This window comes from Frieseomelitta varia, unplaced genomic scaffold (assembly GCF_011392965.1).
Source record: "Frieseomelitta varia isolate USP_RPSP 00005682 unplaced genomic scaffold, Fvar_1.2 scaffold_824, whole genome shotgun sequence".
Lineage (NCBI taxonomy): Eukaryota > Metazoa > Arthropoda > Insecta > Hymenoptera > Apidae > Frieseomelitta > Frieseomelitta varia.
This window is the reverse complement of record NW_025110617.1, coordinates 31266-50252: the sequence shown is the minus strand read 5'-3', so window position 1 is coordinate 50252 and position 18987 is coordinate 31266. Positions and strand designations below refer to the sequence as shown.

The 18987-nt window shown below is 33.3% G+C and overlaps 1 protein-coding gene across 1 annotated transcript in view; it reads right to left on the bottom strand.

The window, feature by feature from the left end:
• Positions 1 to 17: 17 nt before the first annotated feature.
• The window catches only part of LOC122536364 (mucin-12-like), a gene marked incomplete at its 3' end in the record, with an annotated part of 28708 nt that continues 9738 nt past the window's right edge, over positions 18 to 18987 (bottom strand). The window contains exons 2-5 of the mRNA XM_043668679.1: positions 5273 to 5360; positions 3459 to 4514; positions 2496 to 3422; positions 18 to 2405 (exon numbers count right to left, since the gene is read on the bottom strand). Of these exons, the coding sequence (XP_043524614.1) occupies positions 18 to 2405; positions 2496 to 3422; positions 3459 to 4514; positions 5273 to 5339 (4438 nt within the window). The remainder of the gene's footprint in view (positions 2406 to 2495; positions 3423 to 3458; positions 4515 to 5272; positions 5361 to 18987) is intronic.

Sequence of the window (18987 nt, the reverse complement as noted above, 5' to 3'; positions counted from 1 at the left end):
GGTACCATTTGATGTACTACCACTATCGTCACTAGTGCCAAATAAGTCTTTAATTAATGAAGTGTGAGTAAGACTTGCAGCATCAACGATGCCAGAGGCATTGATATTGCCAGAGGTACTAGGAATTGTAGTATGTTCCGTTGTTCCAAGGGTATCAGATGTTATTGGGACAGCTGGTATGCTGCGCCTGCTTGATGTACCCTTAGCATTAGAGGAACCAGTTGTACCACTAATCTTTGGAGTTTGTCTAAGTCGCGGACTATTAGTGATCTCAGAGAGTACTGCAATACCAGAAGTGCCAGCAGTGGAATGTCCTGCTGATGTTTCGGCAGTACTATTTGTGTGCAGCTTTGTTGATTTACTGGAATCGCGGTGTGTACCAGTAGTGTTAGGAGTATCGGATGTTCTACGAGTACCAGTTGGAAAGGCAGGGGCATCAGAAATAGCAGGAACGTCAAAGGTGTCAGTACTGCCAAAGCTACCAGGACTATCAGGGTTTATTGGTGTTTCCGGAGTAAATGGTGTGCTCGAGTGGAGTGGATCACTGTCATTACGTGATGAATCAGTACCCTCAATAGAACTATGCATCTGAATATCTGCAGGGCTGGACAAATCACTACAGGCAAACATATCCGAGTCACTAGAAAGAATAACAGGTTCCAATGTAGGATCAGGTAGTTTTGGAATAGTTCGTTTACTGGATCTGCTGTGTGTGTCATTAATGTCGGGAAAAGAACTTGTATTATGATTGCGAGGATTGACGTGTGCAACAGGAGCTGTAGAAAGAGTGTATTCCTCAGGAATCCCGGAGACAGCACTTTTGCGAGAAGTACTAGAAGTTTCAGTAAGTTTCGGTGTTCCAAGGGCACTAAATTTTTCTGGAATATTTGGTTTACTGGAACTGCTTGATGTCCCAATAGCGCCAGTGTAACTAGTTGTGTCAGTAGTCTTAGGAGTGTCTGTAGGACCGGGAACATGAGTGACTTCAGAGGCAGCAACCTTGCGAGTGCCTGTAGGAATGCGGGCAGGTCTCGATGCTCTGATGCTAAATGTTTTTGGGATAGCTGGTTTGCTAGGTCTACTTGATGTACCATTAACTTTAGAGGAGCTAGTTGTGTGACTAATCTTAGGAGAGTCTGTAAGACTGGGAAGTTCGGTTATCTCAGAGATGGCTGCAATGGCAGAAGTGCCTGCAGTGTCTGGACATGCTGTTGTTTCACCAGTACTAGCTGTTTGCAGCGTTACTGAGGACCTGGAACGGTCTGTATCAGAAATATCGCGAAACCAAGGGAAATCAGGAGTGCGAGGTGTAAGGGGACGATCAGGAGTGAATGGAAGAGTGTATTCGTCAGGGAAGCCGGATTCATTAACCTTGCGATAGCCGAATGGAATGGTAGTATGTCCCGCTGGTATGAGGCTACCAGACGGTTCTTGGGTAGTTGGTTTAATGGAACTGCTGTGTCTGTCGGTGTCGGAGAAAGAAGTTATATTAGGCGCGCGCGGAGTAAGGGGATAATCAGGAGTGGAAGGAAGAATGTAATCATCAGAAAAGCGGGAGGCCGCAATGCCAGAAGTGCCAGCAGTGGATTGTCCTGCTGGTGTTTCGGCAGTACTAGTTGTGTGCAGCCTTGTTGACGTACTGGAATCGTGATGTGTACCAGTAGTGTTAGGGATATCGGATGTGCTACGAGTACCAGTTGGAAGGACAGGAACATCAGAAATAGCAGGAACGTCAAAAGTGTCGGTACTGCCAAATCTATCAGGACTCTCAGGGTTTATTGGGAGTGGGTTACTGTTATTATGTGATGAATCAGTACCCTCAATAGAACTAGGCAGCCGAATATCTACTGGGCTGGGTATATCACTGTAGGCAAACATATCCGATTCACTAGAAAGAATAACACGTTCCAATGTAGGTTCAGGTAGTATTGGAATAGTTGGTTTACTGGATCTGCTGTGTGTGTCATTACTGTCGGGAGAGAAACTTGTATTATGAATGAGTGGTACAACAGGAGTTGTAGAAAGAGTGTATTCCTCAGGAAAGCCGGAGGCAGCAACTTTGCGAGAGGTACTAGGAGTTTCAGTAAGTTTCGATGTTCCGAGGGTACCATATTTTTCTGGAAGCATTGATTTACTGGAACTGCTTGGTGTACCAATAGTGCAGTTAGTTTTATCAGTAATCTTAGGAGTGTCTGTAAGACTGGGAACATCAGTTGTGCCAAAATCAGCAACGTTTTCAAGTGTTACACTAGGAGCATCAGGTGTGTTTGGGCTTGAAGATGATGTACTGGAAGTGCTGGATGTTGTAGTGGTAGAAGAGTCAGATGTGCTGCTAGTGCCACTAGTGCTACTAGATGTTCCGGTGGCTTCATGAGTGCCAGGATTATTGGGATTTCCTGCTGTTCCTGAAGTATCAGAGTTTATTGGGATACTTGTTATAGTGGGATTATGAGATGTAGAAGGTATGCCAGAAGTACCAGGTATGGCAGGTGTACCTGGAATGCCAGAAGTGCCGGGACTACATGAGATATCAGGAGTGTCGGGAGTTGCTGGATTACTTGGTGTTCTCTGAGTTGTAGATGTACCTTGATTATCTGGAGTACCAGGAGTGCCAGGAGTATCAGAGTTTTCTGGTATATTTGGAGTTGCAAGTGTTGCTGGATTGTTTGGTATGCTTGGAATGCTTGATTCGTCAGATGTGTCAGAAATGAATAGACTAAGAGAACTATCTGATGTGCCAAGAATTTCTGAAGTGCTAGGTCTAATAGGTGTGCCAGGTTTGCCAGATGTGCCAGGTTTGCCAGGAGTAGCAGAAATGCTAGTTGCAGCAGGAGTATCAGAATTTTCTGATGTGCCAGAGATCCCTGAATTAGTTGCTGTGCCAGAAATGTCAGTTACACCAGGTCCAGATGTATGTGTGCTGCCAGATGTTTCTGAAGTTTTAGACATACCTGATGTTCCTGAACTATCAGAAGTTCCAGGTATTCCCGTCGTTCCAGGAATTCCTGGAGTGCCTGGTGTACCAGGAGATCCAGGTTTTCCAGGAATACCGGAAGTTCCAGGAGATCCAGAAGTTCCAGGAGATCCAGGAGATCCAGGAGTTCCGGGAGTGCCCGGTGTACCAGGAGATCCAGGTGTTCCCGGAGTACCAGGAGATCCAGGTGTTCCCGGAGTACCAGAAATTCCAGGGGTTCCTGGTGTACCAGAAGTTCCTGGAGTGCCCGGAGAACCAGGAGATCCAGAAGTGCCCGATGTACCAGATGTTCCGGAAGTTCCCGAAGTACCAGGAGATCCAGGTGTTCCCGGTGTCCCAGGGATTCCCGGTGTTCCAGGCGTACCCGGTGTTCCAGGAGTTCCCGAAGTACCCGCAGTGTCAGGAGGTGCAGAAATACCAGGATATCCAGGGATGCCCGGAGTACCAGGGGATGCAGGTGTGTCGGGAATACCTGGAGATCCAGGAGTACCTGGAGTACCAGGAGATCCAGGTGTTCCTGGAGTACCAGAAGTTCCAGGAGTTCCCGGTGTACCAGGAGATGCAGAAATTCCAGGAGATCCAGGTGTACCAGGCGATCCAGGTGTACCAGGAGATCCAGATATGCCAGGATATCCAGGTGTACCAGGTGATCCAGATGTACCAGGTGATCCGGGTGTACCAGAAGATCCAGAAGTGCCAGGATATCCTGGTGTACCAGGCGATCCAGGTGTGCCAGGGTATCCAGGTGTACCAGAAGATCCAGGTGTACCAGATGATCCAGGTGTACCAGGTGTACCAGGCGTACCAGGTGTACCAGGTGTACCAGGTGATCCAGGTATGCCAGGAGATCCAGAAATTCCAGATGCAGCTCCTGTACCCGCGCTACCGGGGGAACCAGGTTGTCCTGTGGTGTCACCAGGTTGACTTGGTTGTCCTGTACCTTCTTTACAATCTTCTCGTGATACTGCCCAAGGATGATTGCAGCCTTTAATATCTGGATCCCAGACGGTACCAACTCCACACTCGAACTCGTACTTTACAAACTTTTCAGAACCTTCGTCAACGCATCTATAGAATTTCTTGCAGTTGTTCGGATCAGCGAAGAATCCTTCTTGGACACACTTTCCTCGACCCTGGTCGTTTGCTGGTTTTCCACTTGTTTCGGAAGATTGGCCAGTCGTTGGTGATCTTACGGTAGTAGTCTGTAAAGGTGTCGGCGGTAATTTACTCGCGATCGTGATCTTAGTCGTAGTCGGGCTGATGGTTGTCCAACTCGCTCCATTGTCGTTTGTGGAATTTCCGCTACACTCTGGTCGTCCGCTATCGCCAGGGAAAGTACAAACGTTACCTTTCACCTTCGAGAATACTGTCCCGAAAGCGCACTCGAATGTGAACCGCGTCAGAGGTAGTCCGAATCCCCAATCAACACATCTGTAGAATACCTTACAGTCGTGAGGATCGGGATGATATCCCACTTCCACACATATGAAACCACTTTTCGGTTGTTTATGTGGCAGATGAGGGAAGAAAAGACTCTTCACTAAAATAACAGAAATAATTATGATAACAACTAGATAAAATAATGGCAATAAATTAGTTTGACAGTTGTTAGATAAAATAATAGAAATGATTGTAAATAATAATTACTAGACTGTAGGTTTTATGGGAAATTTACGATTATTTACAAAGCATGTACACGATATGGGAAAATATATAAGATATTGAAAATAGAATATTTGATACAATAGGTAGTGGATATAAATTTCTTTCTTATAAAATTAGATGAGAAAATTTTAAATTAATAAAAACGTAATGCATATTTAATATGCAATTTACATATTTTTGCAACGCTATACAGACTTAAGCTACAGTTCTTCAAAAATATGAGATTGCATAAATTTTCGCAGCTTAATAATTGCAATCTCTTTGAACCATGTTTAAACATTTTCAATAATTCTCTCTTGCTTGAAATGTTAACACTCAAAAGATTGTTGATATTCGGAATTTTACGTTAACAATGTTTCCTCCGATATGTTCAAAGCTACACGTCTCTCGCGAAACGAGTTTACGCTGCTGACGAAGATGAAGAAATAAAAAAGATGATGGCATTGCACCATGGAATCGGTAAGCGTATCACGTGTCCGCGAATCGCACTGTAAATGGGCTTGTCAAGAAAATAGATAGTTCACGTGTTTCCTAAAGGGACATTCGAACCATTCGTGTCGACTCGACATGTGAATTACGAATGCTACACAACTGATTTTATTTCAAACTCGGTAGCAATGAACGAAATCTTACCATCTTGTGCAGACGTCAACGAAATCAGCATTATCAAGGCGCTAAACGCGCCTACGCCTATCCGCATGTCTTCGATTCAGTGTGCCTGAAAATTGTACAATTAGTCTAAATAAAGTTTACAAGAGGCCAATCTTAAGTCTCGGAACACTTTTTATTTTCAATATTTATTATCTAATAAAAATATTATAATAAAAACTAAAAATATTAAATATTATAAATATTGAAAATATTAAAAATATTATAAATATTGTAAATATTAGAAATATTATAAATATTCTATTTTTAATATTTATTATCTAATCTTAAGTCTCAGGACACTTTCTATTTTTAATATTTATTGCCTATCGACAATAACAGCTTTCAACTGTATGTTCATCTTGTAATACAATTACAAGTTACAAGGAATTACGAAATGTGTGTACGGAAACCTCAACTTTATCTCAACGAAACTTATATTTGTTATTATTTTTATTTGAGTTATATATTAATACTGGATCAGCAGCATCGTTATTCTTTCGTACTTGTTGTTAGATATTTATATGCAGATATTTCTCTATATTGAAAAGACAAATCATTTTATTATTATCAATCTTCGTAATGAAAAAGTTAATAAAATAGTTTAGAATTGTTATTTGAAATACCGAGAAGAATTCACTTTTTTTTTATTGATTTGAAGAAATTTTATCTTCTTTTGGTTGATAGAATAATGATGTATTTCGTTATATAAAATGAAATTAATAAATTTTACAGTTAAATAAACATAGCGTTTATTCTATGACCATAGACTTTTTATTGACTTAGATTGAAGCAAAAGATTATTCTGTTCGTACATACATTATACTATAGACGCATTGGAGATATTTACAAAGGATTCTTAACTTCACTAAAAATAATTTTTTTACTTTTCAAATAATATTATTTAAAATAATTTTTATACTCCAAATAATATTATTTAAAATAATTTTTATATTCCAAATAATATCATTTAAAATAATTTTTATATTTCAAATAACATTAAAATACTATTACACTTGTAACAATTGAAACAATAATAAATTGCTTAAAATATTTCAATTATATTCATTTTCATCTTCATTTCTCATCCACACGTTTTACACATATTGTATAAATATTAACGATAATAAAAATGAGTTCATATTAAACCATATTGTTATTAATTTACTCTCAGATAGGGAACCTACCTCTTAACAAAAATCCATATTATAATGTAACTAGTCTAAATTAGCAAAATTAACCAAACATTTATACCACTAATCGTTATTGTCATATCATCAATATTTGTTTAATGAAAATTAATTACAGCCAATTAATCAGTGTCAGTGCAAAAAACGAAATACATCCGCAAAGGGAATTCACGACGAAGCCGAGCTGCCGCTGAAATTTCCATAGTTTTAACGGGACAGCGGATACATGACGTAACTCGTTTCGTTTTTCTGGGACGAGAGGCGTGGATTTCCTCGGTTGAGAATTTCGCGTAAGTGGGCAAGAGATAAGCGGCCACGGGCACAGTTACTCTTGGCCCACGTCCAATCTTCCTTTCCCTCCTCTCCCCCCAACCAAACCTAACCCAACCAAAGGATTCTAACTGTCCCCTGACCTTGGCTGGAATAATTCAACCATCATCGATCGTTCAAGATCAAGGAATTCTCATTTCGTCCGATCCGTGACCTCGATTCTTTTTTCTTTTTTCTCTCGATCGTCGTCCACGTGCTAGAGTAACGATTTGAATATGGTACTCCACTCGTTGTTGATTCGCTCGTACAGTTACGTTAGCATTGATTTCCAACACGCCTTCAACGATTTGACGTGACAACCTTCTTCCTTTTCTTTTCTATTTTTCCTTTTTTTTTTTTTTTTTCTTTTGACCGAGATCGTAAATCAGCGGTCATCGTGAGCGGAATAAGGAAGACGACGAAGGCTGTGCCGTGCTCGTTATCTCCATTAGAAATTCTTTAATTCCACGTCGCGAGCAATCCTCTCTATGCGGCCGGTGCAACGATTGCTGATTAACTAACAGTCTTTCGAATCGTTTATCGCGTAACAATACTTTGAATGCCTCGTGGAAGTGAATTACAAGACGTTCGACATGATCGTATGCATCATTGTCGCTTCTTTTTCTAATTCTTCTTTTCATAATCATGTTGTTACGTTCTTAATTATATTTATGTTAATTGATTGCCTTTGTACGTTACCATCCACTTCACTTTACTATCCTTTAATTACCTTTGCATTGTCACTTTGTTCTGGTTTCCATGTTGTTTCTGCAGTCTTGATTAGATTTGTATTGATTAATTTGTGTATTCTATTCTATTTTTCCTGTGTTATAATATATATTGTCTTATATCTTATCCTAGAGTGTTATCTTATGCTATACATATACTATGTTATTTTATACTACTTTTGTCCAGTGTTGCTCTTAATTTACTATTTTTATCTAATAATTTTTTCCATGTAATTATACAATTTCCATTTGATTAATCGTTGTTTTCAATCTGGACCATTTAATAAGACTGCAAGATGTTTCATATTTCCATGAAAATAATTTAAAAAATGATGCCCAAGTACAAAATTACTTCACTTTACAAGGGACTGCATTTTGAATATTTTATATATTTCTATATATTATGTTTGTATTCTGTATACTTCAGTGCTTCCAAATTTTCTACAAATGCTCATTTATAGCATCTGCTATTTACTTGTGTTTTAAATTTTACCAACACGACAACGTAAAGGCATATTACAAAACTAATAACATTTCACAATACTTGTGCAGTTAAATTTGATTCTGAGATATTTAAACGTTCAAATCTCAGTTCAGAATTAACGTTATTAACAATTCTGCTCGACCTACTTGCAAGATTTGTTGCCTCTCTTGTTCTGTATATTTTTTTTTTTTTTTTCTTAATACGTGTCCTCACTCATATTTAAAATATGCTAACTCAGTTTTACTAATATATATCATGAATATTGCACAAACTTGCAACATTTGATTACTTTTGACTTTCACTAATATGGAAAGATTATTAGATCGTCAATATATATGAAATATATATTCTAAATATAAATATATTCTAATATATATATTCTAAATATTCTAAATATAAATATATTCTAATATATATATTCTAAATATTCTAAATATAAATATATTCTATATTCAAATATATATTCTAAATATAAATATATTCTAATATATATGAAAATGATTACTGTACATATGTAAAGATTTCTACAAATGTTCAAACACTTTCGCCAGCTAAGAAAAAGGCAAGGATCTCTTCTTCGACGGATCGACGAGAGTAGAATAATGAAATTTCTGTGATGAGATCAACCAGGAAACCGTCTGCAATTTTTTAACGTATCGATAGCCTGTCAGACAATTGACTGGTGGTGCAACACCGTCTGTGAAGCATCAGCATCCTCGCGTGTGGGTGCAGATTGCGAATCAAAGCGTGGGTTGCAGGATTCCCCTTATTCTTCTTCACCGTTCCATCGCGATAAAATCGTAGGGAACTGTGAACTCACACCGAGTCTCGGCCGTTTCAAACGTACTGTGAGATAAATTCGCGGAATGATACCTTCTGACAGCGCCTGAGAATTCTCTCGCCAAGAATCTTGCCATATCTGATCGCGAGTATTTATCGAAGACGAATTTCATTGAAACTTGGTTTCACGTGTCAATGACTCTCTTTAATTTAATCTTAATATATACGACTGATAGATTAATCAAGTAGTTGAAAATTCTGCAGAGTGACTGTCGAAATTTTAGATATTAAAAGTGTTAAAAATTTAATATTTAATATTAATAATTGAATTATAATTATTTAATATTATTATAATAATATAATATATTAATTTAATGTAATAATGAAATTTTAAATATTTTAAATATTAAAAATAAACACAAAACTTAACAAAAATTATTTACGTACAGTATTGTAGTTCGATGTTTGTAAAATTGAAAATTTTCACAAGTAATATTAGAACTTTGGAAATTAGTATTTCTCGAAACTTATTAATTTATAATAATAATAAAAATTATTATTATTATTAACTAGGTTACGTAATTTATTATAATAATAATTATTATTAAATTACGTAATTTATAATAATAAAAATTATTATTATTATTAACTTAGGTTACGTAATTTATTATAATAATTATATTTATTATAATAATATTATTAACTTATGTAATTTATAATAATAATAATTTATAATAATAATAATTTATAATAATAAAAATTATTATTATTATTATTATTAACTAGGTTACGTAATTTAATTTGTATCAATTTTAATTATTATTATTTACTTTATTTACTACACAATTTTAATTATTATATATACTACGTTACATAATTTATTTCCGTTATACGAAATTTGGATTGAAAATAACATAAACTGGGACATAAGTGCTCTCAGTATTGTTGACAGGGTCAAAGTAATCTACCTGTGAAATACTCGATCCCATCTCTCCTGCCCACCTTACTCGAGCCTGCTCGGAAGTATTACTTTCATTTCCGGAGATATTTATAAAACATTCGAAACTATCCTGCTTAGAGTACAGAGTATACTCGAGAGTACTGTTGGAAATGTTTACACGGGAATCCAACAAATCAAACATTCGAACGTACTTGCGAGATATTCAATTCCATCCCTGCTGTCCAAGTAAATACGCAGCGGCGGGAACGAAGGACGATAAATTCAGAAAGCGAGCTGAAAGCTGCGCGGCGAAGGTGCCGGAGTGAACAAGGCTCGCATAAGTGGGAGAAAGCTACGCGTTGAAAAATCTAAACGGACCGTGAACTAGCTTCTCCACTGATCCTTTCTCCACGTTGGTAGAGCGAAAAGCGGATTGCACGAACAGTGACATAACATGAGAATGCGGCTGCTCCGTGTTCACTACGACTACTGAATGACAGAGAGGAGAGAGAGTTGCCATGACATAACAACGCTGACAGAGTCAATGTCAGTGACGACGATCGTGACATTGGAAGACACAATTGTTGGTTATACCGAAATGGTGAACTGGTTGTTGTTTTTTTTTTTCTTGCGCGAACGCGGAAGCTGATCAAATTTGTTATGATAAATTGTCTTTGTGGAAAAAGCAATAGTAAATAATAGTGATAAATAATAAATAATAACAGTACATAATAAAAATAGTAAAATAATAATAGCAAATAATGAAAATAGTAAAATAATAATAGTACATAATAATAGTAAATAATGAAAATAGTAAAGTAATAATAGTAAATAATGAAAATAGTAAAATAATAATAGTAAACAATGAAAATAGTAAAGTAATAATAATAAATAATGAAAATAGTAAAGTAATAATAGTACATAATAAAAATAGTTAAATAATAATAATAAATAATGAAAATAGTAAAATAATAATAGTACATAATAAAGATAGTAAAATAATAATAGTAAATAATAAAAATAGTAAAATAATAATAGTACATAATAAAGATAATAAAATAATAATAGTAAATAATAAAAATAGTAAAATAATAGTAGTACATAATAAAGATAGTAAAATAATAATAGTAAATAATAAAAATAGTAAAATAATAATAGTACATAATAAAGATAGTAAAATAATAATAACACATAATAAAAATAGTAAAATAATAATAGTAAATAATAAAAATAGTAAAATAATAATAGTACATAATAAAAATAGTAAAATAATAATAGTAAATAATAAAAATAGTAAAATAATAATAAGAATAATAGTAAATAATAGTGATACATAATAGTAAATAATAATGATAGATAATACTGAATAATAGATGATAATAATAAACAGAAATAAATGGTAATAAAATAGAAAATTTGTGGTACATTAGTAAGTTAAAATTTAGAAAATACGAGTAACTTTCAATTTTTAAAAACAAGCAATGCAGTTGAACCTATCATGATAAGTTGTAAAATTTTGTAATCCATTATGTAAAATCGATTTTTACTGCATATTGAATGGATAATAGAATAAACCAACACATAAAGATATTTTACAGAGCAATTAATTAGCGTGGTATGATTGTGTGATAATATCTTAGTGTAAATTAAAATTTGTACACGAGTTCATCATGTTATTTCAATTATCAAAAGGATAATTATCTGTTCAGTTTCATAGTTGTAACTAGAGTGAGGATCTATGAACTATATACATATAAAAAAATGTATGTAAGTAATAAGTATGCACGTAAAGTAATAAGTATACACGTAATGTTCAAAACTATGTAAGATATTCAAATAAATTTTATCATATAAATTAAAACTATGTAAAATATTCAAATAAATTAAAATTTGATGAGCTTATTTTTTACAACAGAAACATGTTAGATTATACGTCTAATGTATCATAATACTATATAATAGTATAAATTCATATATATACATTAATATATATGATATATTGCATGATGTATGCTAGATTTTTCTACAGTAACAAAACATTTATAACTATATGATATAAAATTTCATAATAATAAAGGTGCAACTTTCTATATACAGATTGAATGAGTACTTTACAAAACAATAATCATAGATTGATTATTATCTCAAAGTTGTCTCCATTGCGAAAATGTTCAAGAAATTTTCTTCATCGATTTCTAGAACGCTCTCGGTTTTCAAAATCGTTTGAGATGCGATCCTCGAAGCGTAATTTCTTCGTTTTTCACGCGATTCTCGAAAAATCGGGAACACACCGTCCGCACGAGATGCGACCAATTCGTATTCAAAGCGCGGGTGTCTCGTGTGTGAACAGGGCTTGAACCCTCGCCGCACGAAATGTTTCATTCAACGAGAGAAGAGGCGCTTCGCTCAAATCGCACGGGCCATTTTCGATAAATCAAATAATAGTCTACGATGAATCATCGATGAAACAAATACGCGACCTACACGATACCTTTGGAAAATTCACTTAAAATTCTCAGCTAAATAAAGATTTCAACCATTGGTATATAATTTAGCGACAGATCATTCGAAACGTCTCGAAATCTTTCTAAGAAAGTATCGAGTTTCGAGAGTTTTAAACTTCGTATTTTTTTTTTTTTTTTTGTTTTGAAACTCAGATAAGAAAGAGTATAAAATCAATGAATAAGAAAACATTTGCAGTGTGAATAGAGTGTGTTTGATTCGTGTGTATCTTATGAATATTAATATTACAAGATTATTACTATTACATTATATATTACTACTATTATTATTACTATTATTACTATTATATTATATATTATTACTATTATTATATTTATATATAATAATATTATATATATAATTTAATATATTAATATTATATTTAATATTTATTATATATTAATATATTTAATATATAATGTATTTAACTTTGTATTATTACTATTACTATCATATATAACTATTATTACAATAGTTATTGGTTCACTTATGCCTTTCACTGTGCATCAAAAAATATCGTAAATATCAAAAATACCTTAAGAGAAATCTCGATAATTGTCAACCACGTCAATTGTCATGCCATTGAACAATAATTTATCACTGGCCTGATGAATTTATCGTTAACATCAACAAAAAAAAAACAATTCACCGACGATCTTCTTGGATCGCTGATACGCAAATGCAAGCGTAGACGTTCGAGAAACACAATTTAAACTACGCAAAGGTGCATAAAGAGGCCATGTGAGGTGATGACAGATGATTAAGAAGTTGCACGACCTATTTATACGATCACTCGGCCACCTGCTCGGCCCATTGTCGACGGTACGCGGAGTAAAAGAACTCGAAGGAAACTCGAAATATCTCAAGGACGAACTTCTGTCTCGGAGTATTCTCACCCGAGGCAATGAAACTCGTTTTCGAAAGTGTATTCTAAGTTGCAAGTAAAAAGTTGCCCTCAAATTACAGACTGCGCGCTCGCATCTTGTGTAAAAATCGCTGGAAGTTCTCCCTTTCGGGAACGATTTTTTGAATATTCATAGCGTCGTGCTTACGTTCTTTTTTTTTTTTTGATGAGCCGTTGGAAATGACTTAAGGCGTCTCTCGAGAAGAGGCAAACAACTTGGAAGGTATCATTAATTGTCCATCTTCTCGCGAGGCCTGTGATTTTACGGTTTTAAGGGCCAATGCACCCGGAAGCTAAGAAATTCAGACTACCGGCCACCGAGGTAACGATGTAATTAATATTTCTTTCCTTGGCGGCGTTTGGAAAAAAACTATGCGAGCGTGAATACAAAGTGGAGTTTTAATATGAACTCGTTCCGAGGCAGCGAGATTTTTTGATAGAAGTTCCAATGTTGATAGCTTTCTTGAAAGCAATATCAATGGAATTCCGATACGTTCTGACCATTGTAAAATAATAATTTCATAATTATTGCAATTAATATTTCATATTCGTATCTTTTAATTGAAGTTTTTCGTATAAGTGGTTGTCCTTTCCCTTAAATTAGTAATTAGACAAATCTTCAAGCTGTTAGTTCGTTCTCTTTTTCTTTTTCCTTTGATTGGAGTTCATTAAAATTTGATTGAAACGAATAAAGTTCGTATAAGCTTATTTAATAGAATATCCAAATAAAATTAAGAAATCTTTTTCTCAATCTTTGTAAAGATTTAAATACTTAAATATTCAGATTTTATCGATTTAAATGTTTAAATATCTAGACTGCAAATTTTTGTGCAAAATATCCAAAATATTGTGCTCGCTATATTAAATTCTTGCACATGAAACAGTGTCAAATTATGTGAAATTTCATAATTAAAAATCTCGTGAAACAATTATTATAATTTATTATTTATTTATTTATGATTCATAAATATTATAATTTATTATTTATGATCTATAAATATTATAATTTATTATTTATTTGTTATTTATGATTTATAATTATTATAATTTATTATTTATAAAATTAATTTGTAAAATAAATTTTTATAAAATAAATGTTGACTCAAAGCTTGCAACTTGTTCAAATTCAATTGTTAGGTCAGAAGCTAATTGGAGTCTCGTTGCATTCTCAGATCCATGAGCCAAAGCGAATGACAATAATTTTTACCGAAACCTTATTGCAAAAGATCATATACTGAAAATTGAGCAAGCATTGAAATTTATACATTCGCAAAGCAAGATGATACTTCGCGAGTAATTTCTCGTGTAATTTCGAGATCATTAACTGCATTCTCTTCCGCTTCTTGTTACTTTCTTCCAATGAGAAAATATGTATTTCCAACGTGACTATGATACGACAATTTTCCCAATAGAGGTCACATTATGTTGCCATCCTTGCAGATAATTAGTCTGTGAGAATTAGAAAAAAATCCTGAAAAGAATGCTAATGACCGAGATGACAACTATTCTTCCTCGTCAATCATACTAATCGACCAAGTATAGACATAGTATAGACATGTAGCTTCTTAGGAAAATATTTGAACATTTATGAACACATATATATTATATATGTGTCACATAAAATATTTTAGTGTGTCATTAATTATTACAACGAGGCACTTGTTGTTACGATCATATTCATCAAATTTGAAGTAAATTTAAAAATGTCTAGATATATAAAACTGAAAGGTTTGAACAAAATTTTAACTATAAGCTTCGTTCAATTATTATTAGATACAAGTGCATCCTGTATATTCTGTAGTTTCTTAAAAATTTCATTTTTATACAGGGAATACAGACGTTTGCAGTTAATTTGACTATTAAAAACAGGTTGAGGAGAGCAATCTGATAGATTAAAGACAAAAAAGAAGAGATTAGAATGATTTTTTTCAAATAAAATTGAAGAAATGTATAAACCAAGAAAAGAATTGAATATTAAAAATTGTGAGTGGTCGATGGCTGTAAATTTTATTATCATATTTTATTATCATAAATTTTATTATCACATTATATTAACACTTAAAATAGCTATCTATGCTGTACTACTAATTTTATATATATATATATATAAATCATATTATATTATTTATATTAATTTTATATACATATTTATATTATATTATATTATTTATATTAATTTTATATACATATTTATATTATATTATATTATTTATATTAATTTTATATACATATTTATATTATATTATATTATTTATATTAATTTTATATACATATTTATATTATATTATATTATTTATATTAATTTTATATACATATTTATATTATATTATATTATTTATATTAATTTTATACACATATTTATATTATATTATATTATTTATATTAATTTTATATACATATTTATATTATATTATATTATTTATATTAATTATATATTATAGAGTGTTTCATACCTATCGTAAATTAAAAAAGTTATAACAAAAATATCAAAATTTTAAAATTTGAAATTCAATCGACTGTTATTAATATCAACTACAATAAATAATTGACAATAAAATATTTCACAACTCCTATACTTGTATACTATCAGATTGGTTTTAAATTTCATCAGTAATTCATTACAGTATTACAATATAATTTCAAAATGTTTGATATAACACAACATATATGTGTTATATCAAACATAACGTGCTTTTATAAATTTTATAAGTGTCTTATATATATTCAAGTATTTCCACGAACCAGTATATATCATGGATTTATAATCATTACGAAGGAAAGAAGAGAATTTTATTGCCAGCTGTGCTTCGTAAATCTTCACTGATCGACGAGTTCTAGAAGCTTGTACAATACAAGAACAAAGCACGTTGAAGATGTCGGAACGACCAATTTAATCGAACCAGTTCTTGATCCGAGGAGAGACTGACGACCGATCTCTTCTTCGAAGCTATAAAAGACGACTTTTAAAAGCGAAATACACCGCACGGAATTGCTCCACTTATCGGAGATCCAGTTCGCCATTCGACAGAGAGGGAAATTCGATGAAAGAATGAAAAATGAATACGTGTACACTGTGAGATTGAAAAAGTAAAACATAGGACGTCTGGAATCCTACGAGGACGAGAAAAAGTCGTCGTATATTTAATTGAACCAGTTCGTACTCGAGTGCAAGTTGCCTAGACGAGCGTAGAAAAAAAGGTAAGTAACAAACTGATACGTTGAGTACAAGCTCGGGCACATTTCATCACGGAATGAAATAAACAACAATTTGAAGCAATGAATTATTTCAACTAATTTATTAATGTCACTTACCCTCGCACTAAAGAAAACGTGACTCTACTTAGCGTGAGAGTAAATCGTTTTCAAGTAATTTCACACTTGAGTTAATTTAGTTATTCAAACAGAGGTAATAAATAATCTAATGCAAGAAGATATAATGAGATTAAGTAAAGATGAGAGAATTCTTTTATTTCTATTTCAAAAATAATGTAGAGAAAGTTCACTTGATCTTCTATTCAAATCAAAACAATCTTTCTTATTTGAGTTAATTGATTGAAATAAAGTGAGACAAGTAATTCTAAAATCTAACCAATTGTTGATGATAATAGTTATTTCTTTAAAATATAAAATATAATTATAAAATCATTATTATTGGATATATCTGATCATTGTGAAAAATGTTGTATTCATATAGAATCAAAAGCTATTATAGAGAAAAATACATAAATATATAAGAGACAAGTATACTATCATAGAGACAAATACAAATATATAAGATTGTTTTATTTGATAGGCAAACAATGAAATAATTTTGACAAAAATCATTTACTTATTCACAAAAACTTAACATAAGATTGAAATCGAGTCAATAATAGACAACTATGTATCATTTAAATAATTATGTTTCAAGTATTGTATTCAAATAATGCCCAAGTCTGATTGACATACAAGAATTGGGAAATATTTGAGAAATTGGTCGATTAAAAAACTTATTCAAATACAAAATAAAAAGCTTCATTTGATAGTCAAATAATAAGATAGTAATCTAGAAAAAAGTCATTTTCAAGTAAACAAATGTAACCAAATGAAACAGTGTATTATTCAATTCATTGTTTTTTTTTTTAATATTTCATTTGAATAATACCCAAGCCTGGTTAATAGTACAGTATAGTATCCTGATGGAGGAGCAGCACCGATGCATACCAGTGCAGTGAACCTAAATTGTTATGATGGCATCCTCGCTGCAATAAGTGCAACCTTGCCATCGAAAGTCGCAAGGTCGTTTCTTCTCCCACCAATTCTACAATTTCCCTCTCCCTCGTTCACATCCTCGTCGATACACAATAGCGTTGGAATTATTATAGCACTCGTTCTGAGAATCTGACGATCAAAGAACTATGGAATTTATCTAATCGTTAGTTAATGAGTCTGACTTGGAACGATCGCATTCTCCAATTTTCAAGCAGCCTGTCTCTCTACGAAAGACACAGAGAATCGATCGAGTCTTTCTAAGTTCGTAAGTAAGATTTTTCTTTTTGATATTCCTTGAAATTTATCAGCCTAAATATGATTGCAGATTATTTAATTATTTTATTCGAATTTTCGATCTTTCAATGCACCAAGGACAAATTGGATTTTTATGCAAATTCATGGTTCTGAGAATGAAAAAAAAAAAAAATGTATATCTATATCGTGTTATATAATTATATTGTAATATAAAAAGCACTATATCTTGGATATTTCATATATGTTATTAAAATAATAATAATAGTAATAATAATTAATAAACTATTAATTTTCAAAACTATTAGTTTATAAAGTTATTAATTTTTAAAGCTATTATTATATATAAACTATTGTACAAAAGCACGTAGCAATGAAATACCGTAGAAATATATATTATTAAACATAAAAGAGATACAAATTTTAAAAAAGCCCTCAGCTTGATAATACGAAACGGAAGCAAAAGGTCCTTTTCCTTTTTTTTTTTTTTTTATTTATACCTCGCGCGATCAATTAAACCCCCGGTTCGATAACTTTCGAAGACTTGTCACCGACTCGGACAACACGGAAAGCAAAAGCCACCTTTCAAGATCTCCACACGGCGAACACGTCCTTTGCCGAAGGTAATCGTATCCACGGCGGCACGCAATTAAAGGGATACTTATAAATTGCACGTGCAAGCCTTCCCACACCGGTCGCTTACACCGTCCTCTTCATTTTTTCATTAAATTTCCCTCCTCCTCCCCTCCTCGCTCGTTCGCGACCGCGATCCACCGTCCAACGTTCGATTTATCACGCATCGCATGCGGGTCCTGGCAACCAGGTTCAAGGCTCGAGAGGATGCCGGTAACATCCGAGTAAAATGAGAAATCCCGTCGGTGTATCAACGTCGACGTTAAATAGAGCGTAATTACAGCCGAGTGAATCAACGAGAGAAGAGATAGAGAGAGAGAGAGATCGTCGACGATACGAACGCGGGCCCTGTTTGGAACGATTAACAATAAGTATATAGTTGAACACACAAAGTTGTCGAGCGGAGAAAAATGATTGAATTTCCTTCATCGAGGCACTTTGTCTTTTTACACGCGTACACGCATGATTGAGATTGTATTCAGAGACGATTCGAAATATGTCTTGATTGATCGAGCTGTTAACTGGATCGTTTCTTTAAAGCGAAGACTTTAATCAACAATTAATGGAGTTGAAAACAAATTGATTCCAGCGTGATCGATCTTTGGCACGTGTGAATGTGATCATGATTTAATTTGCTTTTAATAACAGCGGAATTATCAGAGTAATTTGCAATTGTCAATTTGCAATTTTTTGTTAGATGGAACAGTATGTTTTCAGAGATTTAAAT